The sequence below is a fragment of the Plectropomus leopardus genome, chromosome 12 (genome assembly GCF_008729295.1).
Source record: "Plectropomus leopardus isolate mb chromosome 12, YSFRI_Pleo_2.0, whole genome shotgun sequence".
Taxonomy (NCBI): Eukaryota; Metazoa; Chordata; class Actinopteri; order Perciformes; family Serranidae; genus Plectropomus; species Plectropomus leopardus.
The window spans coordinates 30430378-30455121 of NC_056474.1; the positions used below are offsets into that span (position 1 = coordinate 30430378).

Below are 24744 nucleotides of genomic sequence, written 5' to 3' on the forward strand. Positions count from 1 at the left end.
TGACTTAACTGTGCATGAAAACGTATTGAGCGTGTGAAAGGGTTGTCCGATTTCATAAGGAAAAATATGAACCAATTTTCCTTGTAACACTGTCCCAAGGGGCACTTAAAAACGAGAGGTAGTGATAAAAATAAAAAATGAAAATTTTCTTTCTCCCCGATTCTACCGCATTATGTTGCATTTATCTCTGTGTTTTCTGCTCCTAGGATGCCGTTAACCTACCGATCTACTATGACGCTTAATGAGCAGCCACCAGACTCAGCTCCCAGTCCAAGCACCTCACACTCCCTCAGATCCTTCTCCCATTCCCTGAAGGTCCCTCCCATCAATAGCGGGGGACGTCGCAGTCCACAACAGGGAGGAAACCTCAACCTGAGCAGACGAGGTGAAGGAGTTATAGATCGTTCTCGCTCACCATTACCGCCTCTACTCACCTCCCACTCCTCCTCTGACCTCCTGCGACTGTGCAACGGCAAGCCGCTCCGCACGGCCCGATCCAGCAGCTCCTCAGCTCCGCCCCTCCCTCCAAAACCCAACCCCGCCTCGCTTCCTCCTCCCGCACTTTCCTTGTCACTGCCTCCCCCTCGCCCGACTCCATCCCCCTCGCTCTGTGATAACACCACCCCTCAGTCGCTGCCTTGTGATTTTGGAGATCCTCCCAATACTTCAGCCGATGCCAACCTGGAGCTTGAGCTTGGTACATCCGTAGCTCGCCGCTCTTCGCTACACAGATCTAAATCAGACCTGTCAGACCGGTATGCCCGCGCTGGAGCGGACGTGGAACGCTTTTTTAACTACTGCGGGCTTGACCCCGAGGAGCTGGAGGCAGTCGGTCCAGAGAACTTTGCGCGGGCCAACTCGGACATCGTCAGCCTGAACTTCCGATCAGCTTCAATGATCTCCTCTGACTGCGACCGGTCGCGGAGATCCTCCAATGATGGACTGTCAGATGGGGACGAGGACGAGGAGGAGGAGGCTGGGGAGCGCGTTCCATATGGCATCTCGGCTGTGGAGCGAAATGCGAGAGTCATTAAATGGCTGTATAGCATCAAACAGGCAAGAGAGACGCAAAAAGTCTCACATGTCTAGGACAGTACCTACAGTGGATTGGATATACTGCAAACTAAAGACAAACTGCCCTGTGTTTCAGAATCAATAGATGGACCTTTCTTACAGGTTTAGAGACTGTGATCTTGGTCAAAAAGTATAGATGGATGAGTGAATAGATGGAGGAGACAAACTTGGTGAGAAAACAGACAGCAATCTGTTTAGAAATTGATGAAGAGATGAGGACTCTAATGCATTTAGGTTTAGAACAACAAGAACAATAAGAACAGCAAGAACTAAAACTTGGACAGTCATATGAACACAATGTTCAGGCTGGAGAGACAAACCAACATGGGACATGTCTGAATTCTGACTAGTTGAATTGTTTATCTACGGACACTAAATAATCCGATTGTCAAATTGCTTGAGCAACAAGAGCGAAATGCACTGCGATTGACCAAGGACCCATAAAGTGACCACCTCCCTACAAAGGGTTAAAGGCCTTTCTCAGAGAGTACATCTTGATTTATCAAAGAATTGGAAGGGAGATTATCTTCCTACATAGCTCGCTAACTATCAGTTCAATCCACACTGGCTCCAACCTCTGTTCTGCAGTCTCTGTCCTCAGTGCTGCCCCCAAAGGGCGATGCGGGGGCACGGCCACTCTGATGGCCATGGTTTGACAAAAATAAAATCTCTATTTTCCCAGTATGAAAGTACCTGCATCTTCTGCATTACCAGGCCCATGATTCATGTGCACTAGAGACTTATGCCGGTTGAGCACGACCAAGTGTGCCTGAGCGGGTAACTTCTGCCTGCAGAGCAACTGATTTCTTGATTAGCTCTTTGCTAGCTTGAAAAGAATTGGATCTTGCAGCTCTTTAAGACTTTCTAAATGTTATCGGACTGAGTGACTTAAATCTTGTGAAATTTGTCATTTCACAGGGATTTTGACGCTCACAAAAAATGTATCCGCTGATTTTTAGACATCTCTTTCCCAGTCTAAGTCAGTGGAAAAAAGTCTTTCTGGGTTTGTGGGCATCACATGACTGACCCAGATGGTGTCATTCCACTTTTAACCACTTTTAAAATTTGCTTCAAAGCCTGGCACACTTCCTGGAGGCACGATTCACACTGTGTCCAGCACGGCACAGAGCACCCAGGCCGGTTAATCATCTGCATCTTTTCATGCAAGCAGATCTGGCAGAAAACACACTGAAAATAAATTGTAAACTAAAGTGTGAATTAAATTTGGTAAACACGGTCTGCTTCTGATATATGACAAAATATGCGTCCATATGTTTGTCTGTTGTGTCTAAACAAAGAGGGAGAGAGACGAGCAGACACACAAAGATGGACACACAAGCAGGCAGAGACACAGCTCTCCATGTGATTAAAACATAGCAGAGGAGCTCGATCGCTGGTTGAACGACGCAGAGAAATGCATTTCTGGTGTAAAGGGCCAGGTGACCACTGACAGGTGGCTGTGCAACTCTTCTGCGTCCAGTGTGAACCCGGTGTAAGTTGTCTATTGTCAACAAAGGACCACAGGTCAGAGTTGAACCCAGGCCGCTGCCTAAATGGGCTGCTCATGCTACCAGGTGACCCCCAGGTCAAAACAATTTACCCACAATCGAACCATAATTTGAATTTCAGATAAAAAGTGACAACCCTAACTGACTTCAGCAACTGGCACCATAGCTTCTTTGTAAACTGAGACTTGCTACTCACTGGTTGGTTACCATTAAGAATTCCACCGATGCTTTCCTCCAACAACAAGTCAAATGTCCACTCTGAGAAAGGCCTGTGTCATAGTGTTGATGTCTCAGTTTAAACACACTTTCAAAAGGGTCCAGACATCTTTGCAAAACAGACTCTGAACTCTATCTGTCAAAAATGAGAAATCACTTTGGGAAGTGAATGATGCTGGTACACCGTGTGACGGTCATGAAGTTGGCTCAGTTCAGTCGATACTCTTGAAACACAAATGCTGGTAAGCTAGCTTTGATGAAGCTTTAGCTCTTGTTATCTGGATATTGTAATAGCTCTGAATGAAGGCCTTGAAGTGTGTGATGAGTGAGTGACGAAGGACACGGAGGACATTGACACCGAGGGATTTGGACAGATACACACACAGTATAAAATACAGTCTTGAAAGGATACTTATCTGTACACCATCATATCATTATGCTGATGAATAATTAACACGTTTGTCTTCAGTCTGTTCATGTCAACAAACAAAACATGTCACTGGAGAGTTTTAGTGTCCTGTGATAGGCTGAGGTTTTTCAGAGGCTGTTCCACACTGACAACAGCCCCTACATTTATCAATCAAAGAATGAATACATGTTGATTGGGGGATTTTTGGCACTAAAATAGTGAGATTTGGTCAATGGTTAAATGTACTAAATATTGTATGATGCTGTCTTAGGGTGCCTTTGCGTCTGACCTTTTTAATCAGCCTTTTGTAATGTGAGAAACTGTCAATATCTCCAGCTGTAAAGAAAGCTGGTTTACTTACAAACTACAAGGCTAACTGACACTCATAGCTGCTGGCCAGTGTGCTGCTGTCTATTATGAATGCAAGACAGTATGTGAGATAGTTTCCTTGATAAAGAAACATTACTCTTTTATCATTTTCTTGATCTGATTTGTAGAGTGTCTTTATTCTCTTCAATTAAGACCACAAAGAGACCTTAAAGGCCCAGACGTACCAAACCGACATGGAGAACTGCATTGCCACATGTAGCCGTGTCACTGCCAGAAAGTTGCACATAAACACAAACTCTGATGATGCAAAATGACAACATCATACCTGTCCAATCAGTGAGCCACTGGTCAGTCTATATGACTTCACGTTTACTCCTCTTTGTTTACATGTGATTGGTCAGTTAGGACGTGAAAAAGACCACTTCTGTGCATTATCTTTGATCTTTGGTGTGAGGCGAATGAACCAAGCCATAGGTTTTAAAGTGACCTAAACAATCAGACCTTTACTCATATTACATGTGGCTTCAACTCTTCACTTGGCACTAAATGACTTGTCTTGCATACATCCTGAATACAAATCTGTGGGATCGTTCAAAAGTGGAGGAAGCAGAGAATCCCTGAGTGTGTCACACGAGCCTCCAGCAGGACACCGAAACTCTCCTTTCAAAACAGTGTTAGTAAAAGCTGTGATTATGTAGACCACCAGGCACTATAAAGATACTCTGAAAGCAATACTAACCCAACTGTCTGCTCACTACTACAGGACATATTACAGAACATTAATAGCATAGGACAGTGGAGGGTGATTGTGGTTATTTTTACATGTCAGCGTTCAGATTTGGGGTGTTTATAGTTGCTTGTACTGTAAGTCGCATCCTAGACCACACAGAGAAGGAACTCCAGCAGCAACACTTTAGACTGCGTTCATGATGAGCACCTTGTCAATGCCCTCAGCTCTGCTTTGTCTCTCTGCAGCTGTCTGTCTGCCTGTCTCTGAGTCCTCACAGGGACAAACCTGTTGCTTTACTCTTCGTGTGTTCCCTGATAATGAGCGGGAAGGGATTACCGAGTACACCTCCACCCTGACCCCCATCATCTGTGTACATGTCTGCCCATCGCTGACATGTCTCAAGGCCTGAAGCCATATCGGTGTGAATGCAGCGCCTCAGTCAGCGTCTACCAACTGTCAGTGAGTCTGTGTACCCCGACAACTGCCTCCACCTCACCTTAAATCTGTGCTGCAACTCTGCTTCAGTTTGTCAACAGCAACAACTACCCTGCTGAGCTCACTTCACCTCATTATAGATATATATAGACAAAACACAACTGGTATTGTCAGTGTGTGTTTGATGCTTTGGAGTGCACATGGTGGCAGTATATCATAAAAAGTGGTAAAATGATAGTAAAACATGTTGCCAGAGTCATCAGAGGTAGAAATAGGCTTGCAGTCATCCAACCCACCATGTACACTCTACAGCCCCTCCAGGATTTTGTGATGTTGCAATGGCAACAGGTAACACAAATTCAGCCAGTCCCTATGAATGCTGCACAACCATGCAATTTTGCCTAATCTTTGTAACTTTATCACAATTTAAAACTATAAAATCTAATTTCATTGTAGAGTTGCATGCAGAGTATTGATACGCTCAGCCTCTCTCTCAAGCCACTTTTACACATAGATAGCGCTATAGCGCAGCAACAGTGTCCCCCGTTATACTGCCCTGCATTTTTACATAGAACCAACTGACAGCGGCATCATTCTACTCCAGTGTGTGATTAGACACTGCATCGCAGCATCCCGCAGCCAAAAGAGGCATGACGGGTGGGAAATTTAACACCAGCGCCCGCCTCTAGTGTGACATAAAACGTATGCGTTGGCATCACTTTTTAAACAATGACAATGGTATAACATGTCAATCACAATCTTTTACCATCATTTACCATTTCAACTGAATACCTAACTAAGCAATGAATACTCCAATTGCAGAATATTTGGGTCCAGCCCTACAAATATAACGCCTGTAAACATTCCAACTTATATTGCAAAAAACTGCTATGAATTCAGACATTTCACATTACAACAATCCCAAACAGTATGGGGAATTCTGACCAAAATCACTTCCATTTTTGGTGGGTCAGTTTCAAAATCTAAGTGCCACAAATGGCCCCAAGACACATACTACATAGCCTTTACTATGCCCGAGTTAAACTTCATCAACAAGAAAAAAATTAACACTTGAAGGATGTTCCTCTGATGGAGAGTTGTTCGCCACAAAGCTTAACAGTTTTAACTCAACCCGTACTTTGTAAAAAAAAAAACAAAAAACAAAACGTTAGATTCCTCTTGCATTTTTGGCAATTACTAAATAAATTCAACTGCTTTAAGCCACAGAGAACTCGCAGTCAAAAAAAGTGTTCATTCTTGATGAATCGAAGTCATTGGGGACGGCATTTAAAAACAGCAAAACTATATCAAAATATCCCCTTACAAACTCTAAAATAACTCTTTCAGTATAAGATAAGTCTCATTTATCCAGTCCTATTCTCAGTACTTCCTGAAAATATACGAAAGTATTTACATTGAAAACATGTCAGTACAAACAGACATGTACAGCCTACCACCGTGCCTGGGCATGCGTGTGCTCATGGTTCATCGTATATGGACGTTACTGCACAAATTGAGTGAGTTATTATCAGGATGTTTTGATTGAGTTTTGCCGTTGTAAAACACGGACTCTATTGACTTTAATTTGTGAAAATGTTTATTGGATTCTTCATTCACTGGAGGCATTTGAGAAACGTTTTCCTCTCTAAAGAAAGTTAACACATGTTGAGTTATTCATGTACAAGCTGTCATTTTTGTGGGTGAAGTATGCCTTTAAGAGGGACATGAAAAAAAATCCAAACCTGTCCTTTAAAATAATTTAAACCTTCTAATGAAATACTGATTAAATCCATGCTGAGTCAGAATTATACTCCTGACAAAGCTTTCTCAGAGCTCATGAAAAAGCTGGAGAGCTTCAATGAGAACATCTAACATGTGTAAGCAGCACAGCTTTGTGGGAGTTGTAGGAGGTTTCAGTTTTGATGCAAACCTTCTTTCTAAATAAGACCGCAGTGGAAGTGAAGTGAGCCCAGTAGGGAGAGACCCTCCCCCCGTCTCCTCGCTCTGAGCTCAGGGTTGTGCTAGCATGTTCCTGTCCGGTACCCTGATCTGTCCTTCCCATGTGTGTCCTCTGGAACCCAGGAACCCCTGCTGCTTCTCACAGTTCGCGTTAATAAAGACAATATTGTCCGGCAGCATCATCATGCTTCAGTTTGTCTCCATGGTGTGTGTTTTTTTTGTTTTTGACCTTTGGATTGACAGATAGAGTTCTTCTGTGGTACTTGCTTTGTTTTCTTCTTTTCTTCTATGTGTAAATGCTGTAAGAACAAATGTATATATTTGATTTCAAAAAGCCATGTGCTGGATTTCAGTTTTTCTCTGTCTGAGGGTTTATGTGTTACAAAAGATTCCGAACAAAAAACTGCTGTTTTGCTCTTTGCCCTCGGTACAGAGCTGCCCGATCACAGCGGGCGCGAGTGTTTCAGAGGCGTAGTGTTGACTGTGTTTTTCGACGTGGAAACTGTTACATTTTGCTTGATTGAAAAAAAAAAAGTGTTCATGTTTAGTTTCTTTTGATTCTTTCAATAAATGGCTTCTTTTGCCATCTCTCTCACTTATGTTGTGTAAGTGTTTATCCCTTAAAAAGAAACTGTAACTCTGCTGAACAACGGCCACTGGAAGCCCAAGTGGATCAATGGAAATAATAACAATAATAATAAGAATAATGATAATACCCGTAGTGGTAGTAGTAGTAGTAGTAGTAGTAGTAGGTGAAATAATACCCATAGTAGTAGAAGTAGGTTATACCGTATTATTATTTATATTTAAATTTATAATTTTTTTTTTTTTAGAATTTTCTGCATTGGGTACTTTTACTTTTAATACTTTGAGTACATTTTCTTGAATTTATTTACTTACTTTTACTTAAAATTGTAACACAGAATTCTTACATTATGATATTAGAACATTTACCCAAGAAATGAGCTAATATATATATATTTTTTTTAAATTACAAACAGAGTTCATGAAAAACAGCTAGCTGGTATTTAAAAGTTTGAAATTCTAAAAATGAATTTAATTTTTTTTATGATTAGGACTGATGGTTTAAAATGAAGTCAATGAAAATAGGAAATAATATTTATGTATAATATTATTTAAAGCTTGATTTTGAAAAGTGCATTTTGTGCACAGAGCGATACGAGTGTGTGTGATATTAAGACAGGCCCTAAGGGTTAAAAGTAAAATTGGTCAGTCTGCAGAAAACCTGCATGCCTGTGACCTCAGTATAGGAGCAGTTTACTGTCTTAGTCTGGATCCTGAGGCAGATCCTGCTCCTGCTGCGTCTGCAAGTCAAATGGTGGAACATAAACCTCCCATTGTGCTCCGTTGTAGTTATCTGTGTTTCCACAGGGCGGCGCTGTGAGTCCTCTCAGATATATGGAGCCATGGGATGAAGCAGCCTGCAGCTGGGAGGCGGTGTGTGCTGCCATCTAGCGGCTGTAAAGACACATTACAGACAGCGGACAGTTCAAAGACTCTCGAAGGACAAAATACATATTTGAATAAAATCCATATTATACGAATGAGGTTCATGGTATTTGAAAATTCTTGTCAGTTACAGTCTTCTTTAAAATATCAATTTGCGGTTTGAAAAATGAATAGTTATTTAAAAGAGTGACGGAAATGGTCACGTGATTTCACGACCCGGAAGAAAAACACTGTGGCTGCTGTTCCTTCAAGTCGTCCAGCGGTAGGTAGGAAAGACAGGTGGAATACAAACTGATTGCCGGCTGTGTTTTCTCGGTATTTTGTGGCTCTTAAGGGCTTTTTAGGGGGAGTTTAAAGGGAGTTTAATTCAGCCATCTGTGGCAGTAAAGTCGCATCGAGCTGCGGAAAGATTTATTCAATGGAAAGTAGCTAAAGCGTCAAAAGTGATTCCTCAAGGCAACATTAGCAGCTCTGCGACTCATCTCATCTGTTTGTGTTTAAAGAAAAGCTGTCGTTTTCTGCCCAAATAGTCTAACTGATAGTAACTCAAAGTGAGCAGGGTTTTAGTGCGGAAGAATGAAGGAAAGCCTATTCAAACAAGTCAACATATGTAGGTGGTAAGGGACTGTTCGACGTTTATGAGAAACGAGGCGGTGGTGCAAAGCGGGGGAAGCTTACGGAAAGTTACGGATTTTGATTTGGTTTAGGCTGTTTGAAATGATGATATCTCCCTCCGTCCTGTTTGCTCGTTGTATTGGCTCCACACTTGTGTTCTGTGGAAATAAACTTTTTTTAAGCAGTTTTCACTCAAGGAAAAATATATGTAATTTAGGGGATGGTCAAGCTGACACCCTTGCCACCCTAAGTAAGGTAAAGGACAGTCCCTTACAACTGTGAAATAGAGGATGATGTTGCATCAGCATTAAGAAAATCTCAGGAATGACTAAATAAAACAACAAAAAAACCCATGGAATCTAAATGGATGTGACACATTTAAACCCTTTGAAATCTGAGCAAATTGTCTTGATTTTTGTCCAAAACACTGGAGGGCAACGAGCAACTTAACAAGAAATAGCCCAAAATTAGAAAAATTTGCAAGAATATTATTAGAAAACAGGCCAAAAAAAGTAAATGAGAAAAAACAAAAGAAAAAGCAAGAAAATGCTTAAAAAACATTCTGTAAAATAACTTAAAATGTACAGTTAAGAAAATGTAAATATACTATAATAAATATAACTAATAGTCCATCCCAGCTAAATTTCTGATCATTTTTGTGTCACGTTTTAGTAAATTTTCTTTTTGCAATTGCGAGACAATTCTTGCAAAATGACTTTTTTTTTTCCACCGTGTTTTTGAAAGAAATCAAAGCTATTTTCTCAGGTTTTAGAGGTTTGAATGCTTGTAAAAAAAAAAAAAAGCTTATGAATGCAGCACAAGAATCAGTCCAGGCATTAAAGGGTTAATGGCTGCATGCAAGGTTTTATCAGTTCACATCTTTTCCATTTTACTATGAACATTCATATGCAACATAGAACAATAAGTATGTGGTAATTAGCTAGAAATTAGTAGACTTAGATTTTTAAAAAAATTAAAAAGCCTGGGAAAAATGTCCTGAAAACTATATTTAGAATTATTTACAATTGTGTTGCAGAATTATTGTTAATTTTTAGGCAATTTGTTTCATGTAATATCCCTGTGTTCTATTGTTTTTTCAGTGAAATCCATTTGATTTCTTATTAAAAAGATGTTATCTCTCAGCCCCCCCCGCTCTTCTCCCCCCTCCTCCATGTTGCCCAGCAGAGATGAGCTCGTGCGTGCTGGATGAGGAGAGCTTCCGCCGCTGCTGTCGGCTCCTCCTGCAGCAGTCGGAGCAGCTGAGGGACGGCTGGAGCTGGGAGGAGGTCCAGGTGAGGAGGAGGCAGAGCCTGACTTCCTACGGCAGCTGGGCTTCGTCAGTGTGCTTAAAATGACAGTTTGTGATCCGGCTTTAGGGTTCAGAGGAGGGCTACCTGAGGAAGACTGCTCTGAGGTCAGTGCTTGTTGACTCCAGCGCAGTGTGGGACCAGGAGGGATCCAGATCAGAGTCAGAGCAGGTCACTTCCTGTCCCTGCGGGCCTGATGAGCAGCAGGAGGAAAAGCAGCAGGTAAAAGACTGAAGGAAAACACATCTGCATCCAACTCCATGTGCGCCTTCACAAAATATAACTGAATGTCATTTTCAAGTATCTCCTCTCTCTCTCTCTTTCTCCTCAGGCTGTTCCTGTCCCCTCTGTGGACACTGACAGTCTCAGAGGGGACATGGATGACGATGGCGAGGATGACGGGGTGTGTCCGCCCTCTGAAGGCAGCAGCCAGCTGCTTCAGTACGAGTATCACATCCTGCACTCCTGCAGCTACGGCACTCCTGTGCTCTATTTCAGAGCCTTCACACAGGGTTAGCTCCATATGAGAGACACACACACACACACACACACACACACACACACACACCTACACACCTACCTAGCCCCTTACCCTAACCTTAACCATCACAACCTGCCTAACCCTTACATAACCATAACTGCAACCTGAACCCTAAAACCAAGATTTAACCCTCAAACAGCCTTTTGAAGAAGTGAAGGCCGGTCAGAATGTCCTCACTTTCCAAAACTGTCCTCACTCTGCTGCAATAATACTTTTTTATCCCTACGATGTAGCATGTAAAAGAGTACTGCTGCACACACTGGCAGGCATGTTCTGTACGGCATACTGAATGTGTGCAGATGTTAGTGTTTGATTGAGCTGTTGAGGGATTTTGAGTTTTGGCTTAAAGGGTTAACTTTCAGCCTGAGCTGCAATCACACTGCCTGCTTTAACTGGGAACATCACGCCGTCATGCCGCGTCGCTGTTCTGTATAAAACTGACAAATTATGCCTTTGTATGGATTTTTTTGTATAAAAAACGCTGCTGACGTTTATGTTTCACGTCACACTAGAGGCGAACGCTCATGTGTTAAATGTCACGGCCGTCATGCCTGTTCTGACTGCAGGATGCTGGGATGCAGTGTGTGATCGCACACTGGAGCGGGATGATGCCACGTCAGTTAGTTCTGTGTAAAAATGCCGGGGCAGTGTGAAGGAAGAAGTGTGTTGCTGTCCTATAGCGCCATCTGTATTTACTCATCTGGACTGTATTAACCACGTTTTTGTGTCTGACTGACTAAAGGAAACAACAATCTTTTAAAGTCCTCCAGTATGGAGTGACAGGGCTGCACTGAACAGCGGCAAAACAGGCTGCAATGCAACCACTGCGGGCAATTGTGCACCGTCAGCCATTACACCAAAGCCCCCTGCTGTATCGCCTCAAGGCGCCGTGTCTTGCCCAAAAAGTAGCACAGACACACACCAAACCGACAGCCAATCAGCACGTACGTTCTGCGCCTACATGAGAGATTTCCCTGTATACCAGCAGCAACTGTTGTCTGTATTCAGACAGTTAACACATTAATATCACAACACAATATTAAAAGAACACAACATGTTTACTGAGCACCAGTGAACAACAACACAGCCCACCAGGAAATGTTTCTGTGAAGAGCTCAATGGCAGAAGACAAACTATCTAACCGGAAAGAACAACTTTGTCTCGACCTCAATCCCTCTTGACTTAAGCTGTTTGTTTACTTCCGAACTTCTGTTTCTCCTCTTGTGCGCTGAGATAAACGGCCAACCAGAGTGATCTCATTCACTGACGGGCTCAGATGGGGTCTGTTAAAGAAAAAACAACAAAAACAAAAAAAACATGGATTTTTCTTTTTATAGCCGAAAAAAAACATTTTAAAAAAATGCAAAAAAATGCTTGTTTTTTCTGTGCATGGTGAGGACTTTAAAGGGCCTATAGTCATCATAGTCATAGTCGTTAAATACATAGTTGCAGTAGCAGAGGGTCTGTATGCCTTTCCATATTTCAGCGTGTCAGTGTTTTATTTATTGTTTTCTTCCTGGTGTGTGATCTGTCAGAGGGGAGGAGCCTGTCATTAGAGGAGGTGTGGAGCTCTGTTCACCCAAACTTCAGGCTGCGGCTTCAGAACAGTCCTCTGAATACAATCACTCTGCAGGTAAAACCAGGACTGATGCAGCTATCATCTTTATCACCATCATCGTCCTCCTGTAAGCTCCACTGAACTCCTCTCTGTGTGTGTGTGTGTGTGTGTGTGTGTGCGTGCGTGCGTGTGTGTCAGGAGCATCCCCTGCTGGGTCAGCCTTTCTTTATGCTCCACCCCTGCAGGACAGAGGAGTTCATGAGGCCGGTGCTGCAGGCGGCTCAGGACCAGCACAGGTACGATCACTGCTGGATTCACTAGTCGAAAAAAGGTACGATATCATGCATCACGTCCTTCGTTCATTTAACGCTTTAAAACCTGGACAAATAGGTTTAATTATTTTCAGAAACTTGGGGAAAAAGGCAATGAACAAATTGGAAAAAAGTGATAAAATCCGGATATTAGGAAATTATCAGAAGATTTTAAAAAAAGAAAATTCCCAGAAAATATATTTATGATTATTAGAATTATATTTTCAAAATATATTACAGAATATGTATATATATATTTGAATTTGTGGCATTTTTTGTCCATTTCCTAGTTTGTTTTTGTTTTTCACTAACCTTTTTCTTGCTAATTTTCAGGTCATTGTAACTTCCTAGTAGGGCTGTCAGTCAGGATTAATCACAGAATTCCTATATTTAATTGCGATTAACACTTTTTTTTAAAATCACGTTTCCAATTCCATCATTTTGCATTGCAAAGCAGTTATGAAGTCCATATTGACAAGGTAGTCAAGATTGTCCTGATCAGGAATCAAAATGCAGTGGGCCCAGTATTGCATGGGACTGTCATACAGTGGGCATGTCTGTAAAGAGGAGACTCATGGGTACCCACAGAACACATTTTTTATTGAGATTTCTATAGGTCAGAGGTCAAGGGACAGCTGTTAAATGGCCATGCCATTTTTGCATCACCAAAATTTAGCTGAACTTTATTTAGCTGAGCGTTATTTAGCCCCTCCCTACTGAGAAGCTGGCATGACACCCTGCTGGATTCCTCAGGTCTTGCAGTTTAATATGATACCAGTATCATCACTGTAGCTTTAAAACTCAGCCCAGTTCAGCCTCTTAAAGACAGGAATGTCAGCCGGTAATTAACACGATTAATAAAAAAAAAATTACGGACCTTAATCACATCATGACTAATGTGTTAACGCTGACAGCCCTACTTTTTTACTGATTTGTTGCTGAATTTTGGGTCATTACTTGTTAAGCTGCTCATTGCATTCTTCCCGTGTTTTTAAAAGAAATGAAGCCAATTTCCTCAGGTTTGAAAGGGTTAAAGCTGCCCACATCTCAAAGTATTTGCACAAAGTTGAGCCTAAAATTACATCATGCTGATGTGATGACATGCTGTTGTCCACCAGGACACCAAACTATGTGGTCTTCACCTCATACACTGTTGTTAGAAAGCCTTTAACAGGCGTGTGTGTGTGTGTGTGTGTGTGTGTGTGTGTGTGTGTGTGTGTGTGTGTGTGTGTGTGTGTGTGGGGCAGGCCGGTGAACTACGTGTTGTCGTGGCTCAGTGTGGTGGGTCCTGTGGTTGGCCTGGACATCCCTCTGCAGTATTCCAGCCAGCTGTGTCCTGCAGCCTCGCCCTGCAGCCCCAAACCAGACTGATGCTGGTCCCGCTCTGCTGCAGCCTCTCTGCCAGCATCACTGTGGAGTCTCAGTCAGCTGAGCAAAGCAGGAAAAAGAAGGAGTCACGTGGGTTCACTCACATGTTTAACGGCTGACATACGAGTGACTAACAAGTGACCTGAGAGACTAACTCAGTGTTGACTTTCAGTGACAAAAACACCAGTCTCCTGGAGAAAAGTCCTGTGCTTGTTGGACCCATCCATCTCTCCTCTCAGCCAACCAAAGTGGACTTTCACACTCTTTGTACTACATCTGTTGCTCTGACATCTAATAATGACGCAGAGGAGTTTACACTGGAGTTGGGTAAAAGCCTGGTGTGTCATAAAGGTGACGCTGGGGACAGCATGTTGTGATGTCCTGGGAGTGAGACCGGGCTGTACAGCTGGGATTTTTAAGATTTCTCTTGAAGTGATGACTGATATGCTACTTTTATTCAGTGTTCCAGATTCAGCACATAATGACCTGTTGCTGAATTAACCCAAAGAAAATAAACTAATGTTCATTAGCACTGATTGTTTTGATTTCATATCTGGAGGGGTGTGGGTGGGGGCTCTAATATTTAAATATGCCTGAAATGTCCCCTCCAATTTACTGATAAATTACTTGCAGAATTTCTGTAGTTAATCTCAATAGTCAATTTTTTGCAGTTGCATTTTTAAAATTCCATTATTTTGCATCATAGAGTATTTAAACCTTTGAACCTTATGCAAAGTGAAGTGATCTTTTTCAAAAAGATGGGGCAAAAGGAACAATTTGGTTATAAATATTTAATAAATTGTAGATTCAGAAAATATTTTTTTTAATTCTAGGGGAAAACGTTGAGGGAAAAACTATATAATAATCAAGTCCATATTTTAAATTATGTGTCAAGATTATTGTAATTTTTAAGCATGTTTCCAGGTGATTTTCATGACATCTTTAAACATTATTCTGGATTTTTAAATTTTAGTCTTTCTTTCTTTTTTGTTTCACTAATTTTCAGGTAATTTTCTTGTAGTTTTTACTACTTTACTGCTCAGTTTTGGGTCATTTCTTTGTTTTCCTCATTGCTGTCTATCCATGTTTTTGAAAGAGTCAAAGCTCAGGTATTAAAAAAGTTAAATCATGATCAAACAGTCTGACTGACTTGCTGCTTTCACTGTCATTTTGTTCAATTAAGTTGTGAAATGTAAAATATATCTTAAAAAATGCAATATATACTGTATTATATACAGTCTGTGCAGGTCTTTCAGCATGTTTTGGTTTTGAGATTGAAGGTGCCCCATGTTTGGAATGGTCACGTGGTAAAGGGGGGCATCGAATCTTCCCGCGATATTTCCCCAGTGTAGTCTGCTTCCAGTGCAACATCCTCAGCACGCCTGTCACATGCCACTTTCCCCTGACAATGTCCACCCTCCAGACACTGAAAACTTTTATCACGCAGCGGCTCGCGGTGGCTGTGGAGGAGATCTCCGCGCTGCTGGAAACAACTATTTCAAACTACGAAGAAGAAATCAACCGCCAGCGGAGGCGGCTGGAGGACGAGAGGTCTGAGCTCCTCCACAACAAAGCAGGTCTGAACAAGTTTGTCACACCGCGTAGACTCCGCGGACCTCACCAAAGTCACGCATCACTCCTGTGCTGTAAACAGAAGTCATTCCGTTTACAGCAGCAGACAGCAGCTGGAGCAGCAACCCCGCTGTGTTTGGGGAAAGCTGCTTCAGCGTCCCGCTGCAGCGTCCATCAATCCGGAAGTTGAACACTCAGAGCCTTCAAAATAAAAGCGGAAAACGAAAAGAAAAAGTAAAAAGTGTTGTAAGTGATATGGATCATTCCCCAATCGCTCAGTCACGTAAACCGAAAACGAATTTGGCGTTAATTTCAGACAAGTGCTAATACTACTGTTCCTACACAGCAGTCGGAAGCCTGCCCGGTGAAGATGAAACCGGAAGTAATGCCGACTCTGCGAAAATCCAAAACAAGGCTGCATGAAGCCGCATGAAGCCCGGATCTGCTGAATGTTTCTGGAAGAATTTAGTAGACCTACTTTGGCCTGTGCATGTATTTACTAACCAAACAGAAAAGAGGTTGTATTTTTGTTAAGCCAACGAAGTGATTATCTCTCAGTATGGTGGGCAAAAAATGCCTGCGCGTGGATTTCGTTTTAAAGGGAATCTGTTTTGATATCTGTTAACTTTTTAAGAAAGTGTGATAATCAGGATTGGAAATTGACTTGAACAGCTGCTACTGGTGCTAGTGGATACCAAAATCTATCAGTCACTAAAAAGATTATCATTGATTTTGTGGCTGGTAACTGAAGCAAATCTAGCAGCCACTTGCATATTTTAGCAGCATTTGGCTGGTGGCTGGTGCTCATTTCCAGCCCTGATGATATGAAGGAAACAAGGCTGGATTGCACCAACAAGGATTAACTTTGAAACTCGATATAATCATGGTCAAAGTTTAAACTCTGTTGCTCCAAACTTTAAAACTAGCTTAACATTTGTAAAAATTGAATGTTAACCTCTCTTTCAATTTCAGTTTAGTTTTTACTCTAACAGTCATTTTAGTCCACTACTGCTGCCTCCATCAACTGCTGTGGAAGCTTAAGAGGAGACTATGTTCAAATATAACACTTAAACTGATATTGATTTTTTGTTTGTTTGTTTTTTAGGTGACTAAAGTATGACATGGCGTAGCCTCTGTGCTGGTGTTGTGGGACTGTGCTTTATTTATCAGAGGAGGGGGGTGGCTGGGGTGTAACTTTTATATTTTAAATAAATATAAAATGCTTCCTTTTCAATTAGTATGTCCCTCACCTGAGCCAAATAAAAAAAAAGTCCCTCCTCAGTGCTTACATTTTTTTATGCCTGACCGGATTTGCAGCACCCCTTCCCCCCTCATTAGTGATGAACAGTCCCTCTCTGTAAACGCTGAGGGAGGCCGGCGTGGCGTCGAGGAGCCGTGCAGAATTCCTAATCCTTTTAAAGTCAGACTGAGGTGTTTACATGACGGAACAGCTTAAATAATCGAAATAATCTAAGTGTGTTAGTCTGATTTAAAAAGATACGATTTATTTCAGTGAGACTAACATGTTTACATGTATTTTAAAAGTCCAGTTTTCGTTGGACTAACACAATAATTTGATTCTTTATAACATCATGTAAACATACTGACTGAATCCTAAGTTTCCCATAATGTAAACAATGGCATATTTTTGTCAGACAGTCCTTACCTGGAAAACTTCATGTCTCTATAAAATTCTCACTAATAGTTTCTAATTCATGCTCTCTGCTCTAAATCTTTAGTTTGCAAGTCCAAGCTGAGACATCCAGAGTTCAAAAAAGTTTAAATTCAACTTCCATTCATCCATTTTTTTGATAGTTACATTGAATTAAAGTGTACTAGATATATGAAGCTCTCCAAGAACCAGTACTGAACTTTACTTTCTCAGGTGCCCAGAAACAGAATTTTATCAGCTTTATAAGTCAGTAACTTGGTTGTTGTTTATCTGTCAGCTTATTTATATGTTTCAGTGTTCTCTGTTGGCCAAATATGAAGCTTAAAGTTACAGAGATGAACCCTGGCTTCCTGAGAAAAGACAGAGATTGTTGTGAGGCAGTTATAAAAATTGTAGGAAAACATTTAACCCTGTCAATGTCTAACATGTTCTGTGTTCCTTTGCTTGCAGGTACACAGGAGGGCATGAGATTTCGAGTCCTCGTCGACCATGATATCAAAAAGATAACTTTCCAAAATGGCCTCCCCCCAACTGTGCAGGACTTGATTAAAGTGTTTAAATTGGCTTTTTCCATCAGCACGGAGATAGGTCTTCAGTACAAAGACGCTGACTTTGATGACTTCTTCACACTCACCTCTACAGGTGACCTGAAGGATAAAGACACACTCAAAATAGTTCATCTGCCGCCGCCACCTTCAGGTATGATGATGGCGGCGGCTCCTCAGGAGCGCAGACCTGCTGACTTTAATAACTCCCTCACTATAACCGCTACATCTACATGTAGCGTTAGGAATAAAGACGCAATCAAATTAGAGCATGTGCCATCATCACCAGATATAATAATGACCACTGGCCCTCAGGAACACAACCCCGACACATCGGACGCGTCCTCTGTAGACGATTGCATCTCTGTGGACTCGCAGGACGCTGCGATTCCCAGCTCCCTTCCCTCCGGGAGGCAGAGCCTGTGGCCTGCCATCTTTCCCATTCCAACTTTCTCCTACAACACTGAGATGGCTTTGAGACAAGCCAATGAAAAGTTTCTGAGAGATGGGACGTTGCTGACATCACCAAGTGTCAAATCGGACATTCTGGAGCGCCTGGCGGAAGCCATGTTTTCCTACACAGCTTATCCCAATGATCCTCAGAGGACTGCGGTCGCACAGGCGCTAATAGAGAAGCATCCCTGCTTGAGGGAGCCCGGCTCTTACAATGGATGTTACGGCTGGCAGCAAAGCCTAAAATACAAATGTGGAAACTATCGGACCAAACTTAAAGCACACGGAAACCCCGAACTGCTAATAAACACACTGAAACACAAGCAGGATGGTGATAGACAACCTTCCAAAAATATCAAGAAACCAAGGAAAGCTGAGGTGAACTTTCTCCCCCCACATCCAGCCGGAGAGACTGACGAGAGCCTGGAGAGTGTGAGACTTGAGCTCCTTGTAGCAAGCAGGGCAAAGGACAGTAATAAGATGATAAATGATATGATGTCCAGAACATACAGCTGTAGGAGGAGGGAGGTGGTCGGCCAGACTGTGACAGTGGCAGAGTTCACAGAGAGATGGCCTGCCCTCTTCGATCCGGTACAGGTAAAGAAACAATACGGTGATTCTCTTGTCACTCAGGAAATGCACATCTTGTGGTATTTTAAAGTGTGTGTCATACTGGAGAGGACTGAGGGGAAGAAATTCAGACGTCTGTTTTGTCCACAAGCTGTATATGTGTGTGTGTGTGTGTGTATGTGTGTGTGTTGATTATGTACGTACAGATATACAAACCCTAATTCCATTGAAGTTGGGACATTGTGTAAAACGTAAATAAAAACAAAATACAATGACTTGTGAATCCTTTTCAACCTGTATTCAATTGAATACACTACAAAGATAAGGTATTTAATATTGAAACTGTTAAACTTTGTTGTTTTTTTTTGCAAATATTCGCTCATTTTGAATTTGATGCCTGCAACACATTCCAAAAAAGCTGGGACAGGGGCAAGAAAAGACTGCGGAAGTTGAGGAATGCTCAAAAAACACCTGTTTGGAACATTTCACAGGTGACCAGGTTAATTGAAAACGGGTGAGTGTCATGATTGGGTATAAAAGGAGCATCCCCGAAAGGCTCAGTCGATCTTATCTGAGATGGACTGATGCATAGTAGAAAAGTCTGCTGTGGTCTGACGAGTCCAAATTTCAAATTGTCTTTGGAAATCGTGGACGTCGCTTCCTCCGGGCCAAAAGGAAAAGGACCATCCAGACTGTTAACAGTACAAAGTTCAAAAGCCAGCATCTGTGATGGTATGGGGGTGTGTTAGTGCCCATGTCATGGGTAATTTGCACATCTGTAAAGGCACCATTAATGCCGAAAGGTACATACAGGGTTTGGAGCAACATATGATGCCATCCAAGCAATGTCTTTTTCAGGGAAGTCCCTGCTTATTTCAGCAAGACTATGCCAAGCCACATTCTGCACGTGTTACAACAGTGTGGCTTTGTAGTAAAAGAGTGCAGGTGCTGGCCTGCCTGCCCTCCAGACATGGCGCATTATGAAGTGCAAAATACGGCAATGGAGACCCTGGACGGTTGAGCAACTGAAGTCGTACATCAAGAAAGAATTCTGCCCTCAAAGATTCAACAATTAGTGTCCTCAGTTCCCAAACGCTTATTGAAAGTTGTTAAAAGGAAAGGTGATGTAACACAGTGGTAAACATGCCCCCTGTCCCAGCTTTTTTTGAATGTGTTGTAGACATCAAATTCAAAATGAGTAAATATTTGCAAAAAAACAATGAAGTTTATCAGTTTGAACATTAAATATCTTGTCTTCGTAGTGTATTCAATTAAATATAGGTTGAAAAAATATATATAAAGTAAAAAAAAGTATAAATAAAATAAAGGTTTTTATATGGTTTACACAACATCCCAACTTCATTGGAATATGTATGTATGTATGTGTGTGTGTGTGTGTGTGTGTGTGTATATACACACACACAAAAAAAAAGCCAATGGGATTTTTCAGAAATTGTGCTCTGTGTGAAATAAATGTTTATAATACTTGCGTGTTTTGTTCAGCAAGATAATCTAAAAATAAACACAACTTTCAGGATTTTTGAAGCCAAAACGAACTACTCTATGGTTGTGTCACCGCTGCTTTTTGGCGCAGTTAGGAGCATTTTGATGTGTTGATGCTCTGTAGTCTCATTAGCCTACTTTATAGCATTCATCTGTTTTAAGACAAATAAACTTCCAAGTTCACAGTGGGATATTTACCAACGTATTTTTGTCCTAGAACAAAATGTGACAGTCTCTTCATCTTGTGTTAACCACAGACTTTATTTAAGGCTTCTAACCAAAAACACATTGAATTAAAGCTGTATGCAGCGATGAAAGAGCCTTCGCACCCCCACGTATGTTGGGGTACTGGTGAACTCCAGCTAAAGCGGCCGTTTATTTCTGTGAAAGTCGGATAATCCGCGCACAGAGTTTGGACCCTGGAGTGAGATATTTCACATGATGTAGTACTTCCAGCACCCACTAGATGGCACTGGAGGGCACATAAATTCCACGTGATCTTGATGTACATCATTTGTGGACCAAGCCATGAAAATTGAATGTAAATTAAAACATAACTACCTTGCAAGGCTCACCTCTTGTTGCCAGTAGGTGGGGCTTTTACGACTAGTGAATATTGTCACACAGATGTGTTCAGGACAGGATCCTCATCACACCTATGTAGTTTCAGGCAGATCGGACAATGTACACCAAAGTTACAACAATTTCTTTCTTTATGGTGAAATATCAAAATTCCACGCAACATTAAAATTATGTGCCACCTCATAGGAAAAATTGGACACACCAAATTTGAATTCGATTGGATTAATCCTGTAGGACAACTTCGCAAAAGTACAAGGCCGGAAATCGCCAAAAACTAGCACAAAATTTAAAATGGCTAACTTCCTTTTGGGTTTGGAGGGTGGGTCCAAGAGGCTTTTTTATTCGTCTTGGCATCATACATAAGTCAACGGAATTTTGTAATTGCTACACGTTAGGGGGCGCTCTGGAGCCATTTTGCCACACCCATTTCTGAAACCACCAAAATACTTGATTTTTCTCTAGTTTTTGAGCATGTTTAGACTTCCAAAAATGCAATTCATTTGGCAGAAAAATAATAATTCCTTGCATTCCAAAAGGGTCCTCGCACTGTTCGTGCTACGGCCCTAATAATTCCAACAATTTCAAAAGGGCCTTTCACGGCCGCCCTGCTGTCGGTGCTTGGGCCCTAATAAACCCACAGACTTTGAGAAGAGGGAATCGGAGGTGCTGAAATGCTAACAGAGTTCCAGGTTTTAGGACTCATTACTGGGGTTCTCTACATAGTACTACAATAATCTAATATGCCTGCAGTTAAAGGGCTGTTTCACCCAAATTACAAAACTTGTTGCTTTGCTCTCTTGGTATGTTTTTACAGTGGCGAAGCACGAAGTGGGCACCTTCTCCTTTTAATACATCTATTTCACACATTCACAAACTACTGAATCAACAACATATGCGTTTGCTCTTATTATAGTTACACATGCAGTTATATTTAAATGTATAAATCTGTCACATTGTATGTGGTTGTGTTAAGTTAATGTGTTTCTGAAAGTCTGCACAATCTGAGGTCCAGCAGTGAAGTTGTGGACTCTTTACACTCCTGTGTGTGCTCTGTCTAACCACTTGAAATCCTGTCGTCCAGATAAATGAAGAGTTCCGAAGGTGCAACACTGTTCCTCTGGAGCCAACATTCATCTCCCAGCTGGACCGCTTCATGCCAAAGCTGCTGGAGTTATTCAGCTCAAAGGGAGGAGCTGTTGGGCAGCGCCTGAAGAGTGTGCTGATTGAACTTATAAAGGTGAGTTAGAATCACATTAATTTGGAGCGTAAGGCTGAATTTAGATTTGTTGAGAAATGGTTTAAGAGAAAAACAGTTGATCACAACGTACTGTTGGTGCATGTCATCCTCGGCTCATAGCTTTCTGAAATCTAAATACTCTGATAGAGTAAAACAAGCTGTTATTGAAGTGATACAGATGAGAGGTGTGGGTTAGTTTATAATTGATGATCTGAAGTTTAACTGTAGGAGCCACATGCTTCAATGGTGAAGAAGAGGGATGTGACTCTGAGATGCCTCATAGAGTACCTGGGGGAGAATGTGCAGGATCTCGTGGCTGATTACTATGTAAGTATTGTCCTGATGACTGTGTTTTCTCTCACTCTGTAATTTTTGTAGCTCTGTATTAGTTGTTTTCTGTACATGAAAACCTTATTGTTAGTTCTGTGGACTATGGTGAAGAAAAACGCCATCTCTGCACCATTTGGATAGTTTTGGCTCTTAATTCACACACATTGGATATGAAATAAAGTTGTAACGAAGCTTTCAAATGTTTTGCTCTATTAAGACGAATGACGAATCATCTATGAATGATAGATGAAAAATCATCTGAACTGGATTACATAAATACATAAGACTTTTTATGTCTTGGCTATGTCTAAGACTCAAGGATGAACCGATTAGATTTTGGTGGTCAAAGGTCACTGTGTCCCTGTCTGGCCCATTCTTGTGACCGGCATATCTCAAGAACACCTTGAGGGAATTATTCCAAATTTGGCACAAACGTAATTAGACTCAAGGATAAGCTGCTTAGATTTTGGTGGTCAGAGGTGACAGTGACCTTTCATTTGTCTTATTCTTCTGAAAGTGATATCTCCTTGGGGGAATTTTTTCAAATTTGACACAAACATTCAGTTGGACTCAACAGTGAGCTGCTTAGAATTTGGTGGTCAAAGGTCAAGGTCACTTTGACTTTGCATCTGTCTCATTTTCGTGAATGCAAAATCTGAAGTTGGCTTTGAGGGAGTTTCCTCAAATTTGGCACAAACTTCCACTTGGACTCAAGAATGATTTGATAAGAAAATGGGAGTCAAAGGTCAAGGTCACGGTGAACACAAGGTGTTTTTGGCCATAACTCAAGAACCCTTAAAGAACCATCTTAAAACTGGGCTGACTGTAGAAATCCTGTGTGTGTGAAGCATCCATCTTTTCACAGACATCGATGTAAACTGTAAGTGCAAACACGTGGCGGTATCTCTACCTCTCTAATCACAGCATGTTAACAGCAGTCTGTACGTTTTATAGCGGACAGCAGTGGATCAAGTGCATGAGGACCTTAAAACACAGAGCATGAGGATCTACGTGTGTCAGCAGCCTGACACAGTGGGCATCGTCATCGACGGGACTCCAGTGCTGACGGGTCTGGGTAACATGTCCAGAGCCTGCTGCCTCCTGCTCGGCCTCACCTACGCCCTAAACCTGGATTATCCTCCGAAACTTGCCAGGACGTTTGAAGTCTTTCAAAGACTATTTGTAGGACTCGATGTGATGCAGCCCAAACCATCGTCCAAGTTCATCAACCTGAAAAACAAACTCCTCACCTGAACAATGGCTCCGAGCGTCTGGTCTGACTCCCCTCATCCGAGGCTGCGTTCTTGTGGTGGGATATACTCAGGAGCTGTAAAGGTGCCCGGCTCTTGATGATGAACTTTACACTGACAACTTGCTTAAGGACACGTTTAGCAGACATCCCCAGCAGTTCCAGTCATGACACCTCTGTACTGTGATTTTTTTTGTGTGTGTTAATTTTCCTGTTATTTTCTTGTTCTTTTTACTGATTTCTTCCTTATTTCTGGTTTATTTCTTTACAAGTTGCTCATTGCCCTCTTCCCAATTTAACCAGGTTTCAAAGGGTTAAAGCTCAGTTGTTCTTGCTGAGAATGCTTGTTGTATAAGCTCTGAACATTTTCAGGTAAGCTGTACTTTTTTATTTAATGAGACAAGTCGTACTGTAGATAAAAGTTTTGTATTTTACTTACAAAAAAGAATTACTAAAACATGTTTTAACATTTTAAAAATATAATTCCTACTTTTATACATGTTATTTGACATTTCGGTTCAAGGGGCTGGCTGTAGTAACTGTTCACTTCTGCTTACATATGTAAATAGGTTTCCAGTAATCTCATTTTTCCGCTCACAGTACAGAGCCTGTGCACCTGGAGTGGTAAAGCGAGTGTATGTTTGATCATTCTGATCACTCAGTTGAGTGATGTGTTCTCACAGATCTCCACAGTCCTGGTTATATCACTGAACTGTGAAGAATGTAAAGGAAATATTGAAAATGTATTTGGCTCTGTAGGTTGTGGAGATGTGATATTTTCCTTTTTTTTGTTTTTTTACTCTGATGAAAATTAAAGTATTGATATGTTTGGACATATAAAACCTGTTATTTTGAATAGTGTCTGCAGTAGCTATTGGGTTTTTAAAAACATTGTACCTTTTGACTTATTTTAAAGGTGTGATTCAAGTAATGGAGATAGCTTTTTCAGTAAGGTATCAGAACTGCCATTAAAGGTGGTTTGTGAGGGCCAGTAGCAAGATTTACTGATGTTTATGTTTAACTAATGCCGTGCCTGTTCAAAATGGTGGTAATGCTCCTCGCAGCTTTCTCGAGAACCGCTCATGTAAACATCTCCACAGTCAACACGGCCACTCCAGGAAATATAGATGAATTATGATGGTTAGATATGAAAACTATAAATTATGTTGCTATTCTTACGTATTCAATCCCAGAATAATT

At 41.5% G+C, this 24744-nt stretch overlaps 3 protein-coding genes across 8 annotated transcripts in view; all 3 read left to right on the forward strand.

Moving 5' to 3' along the window:
- Positions 1 to 2534, forward strand: part of fam110b (family with sequence similarity 110 member B) — a 52533-nt gene extending 49999 nt beyond the window's left edge. For all 3 annotated transcript variants that reach the window (XM_042497701.1, XM_042497702.1, XM_042497703.1), the window contains one exon: positions 207 to 2534. In XM_042497701.1, the coding sequence (XP_042353635.1) occupies positions 207 to 1089 (883 nt within the window). In that variant the 3' untranslated portion in view covers positions 1090 to 2534. The remainder of the gene's footprint in view (positions 1 to 206) is intronic.
- Positions 2535 to 8377: 5843 nt separating this feature from the next.
- Positions 8378 to 14360, forward strand: atg10 (ATG10 autophagy related 10 homolog (S. cerevisiae)). 3 transcript variants are annotated; one of them, XM_042498066.1, is made up of 7 exons: positions 8378 to 8393; positions 9890 to 10038; positions 10123 to 10275; positions 10385 to 10565; positions 12130 to 12227; positions 12351 to 12448; positions 13711 to 14360. In XM_042498066.1, exons 2-7 carry the CDS (start codon positions 9934 to 9936, stop codon positions 13832 to 13834), a joined length of 759 nt encoding a protein of 252 aa, XP_042354000.1. In that variant the 5' UTR covers positions 8378 to 8393; positions 9890 to 9933; the 3' UTR covers positions 13835 to 14360. The 3 variants fall into 3 exon arrangements, with proteins under 3 accessions (XP_042354000.1, XP_042353999.1, XP_042354001.1); XM_042498065.1 differs by lacking the exon at positions 8378 to 8393 and adding an exon at positions 8397 to 9001 and having other exon boundaries at positions 9847 to 10038; XM_042498067.1 differs by lacking the exon at positions 8378 to 8393 and having other exon boundaries at positions 9632 to 10038; positions 12351 to 12483; positions 13711 to 13796.
- Positions 14361 to 15204: 844 nt separating this feature from the next.
- Positions 15205 to 24022, forward strand: LOC121951665. 2 transcript variants are annotated; one of them, XM_042498089.1, is made up of 5 exons: positions 15205 to 15408; positions 17526 to 18670; positions 21810 to 21965; positions 22194 to 22292; positions 23250 to 24022. In XM_042498089.1, the coding sequence occupies exons 1-5, from the start codon at positions 15240 to 15242 to the stop codon at positions 23547 to 23549; spliced, it is 1869 nt and encodes a 622-aa protein (XP_042354023.1). In that variant the 5' UTR covers positions 15205 to 15239; the 3' UTR covers positions 23550 to 24022. The 2 variants fall into 2 exon arrangements, with proteins under 2 accessions (XP_042354023.1, XP_042354024.1); XM_042498090.1 differs by lacking the exon at positions 15205 to 15408 and adding an exon at positions 15415 to 15649.
- Positions 24023 to 24744: the final 722 nt, after the last annotated feature.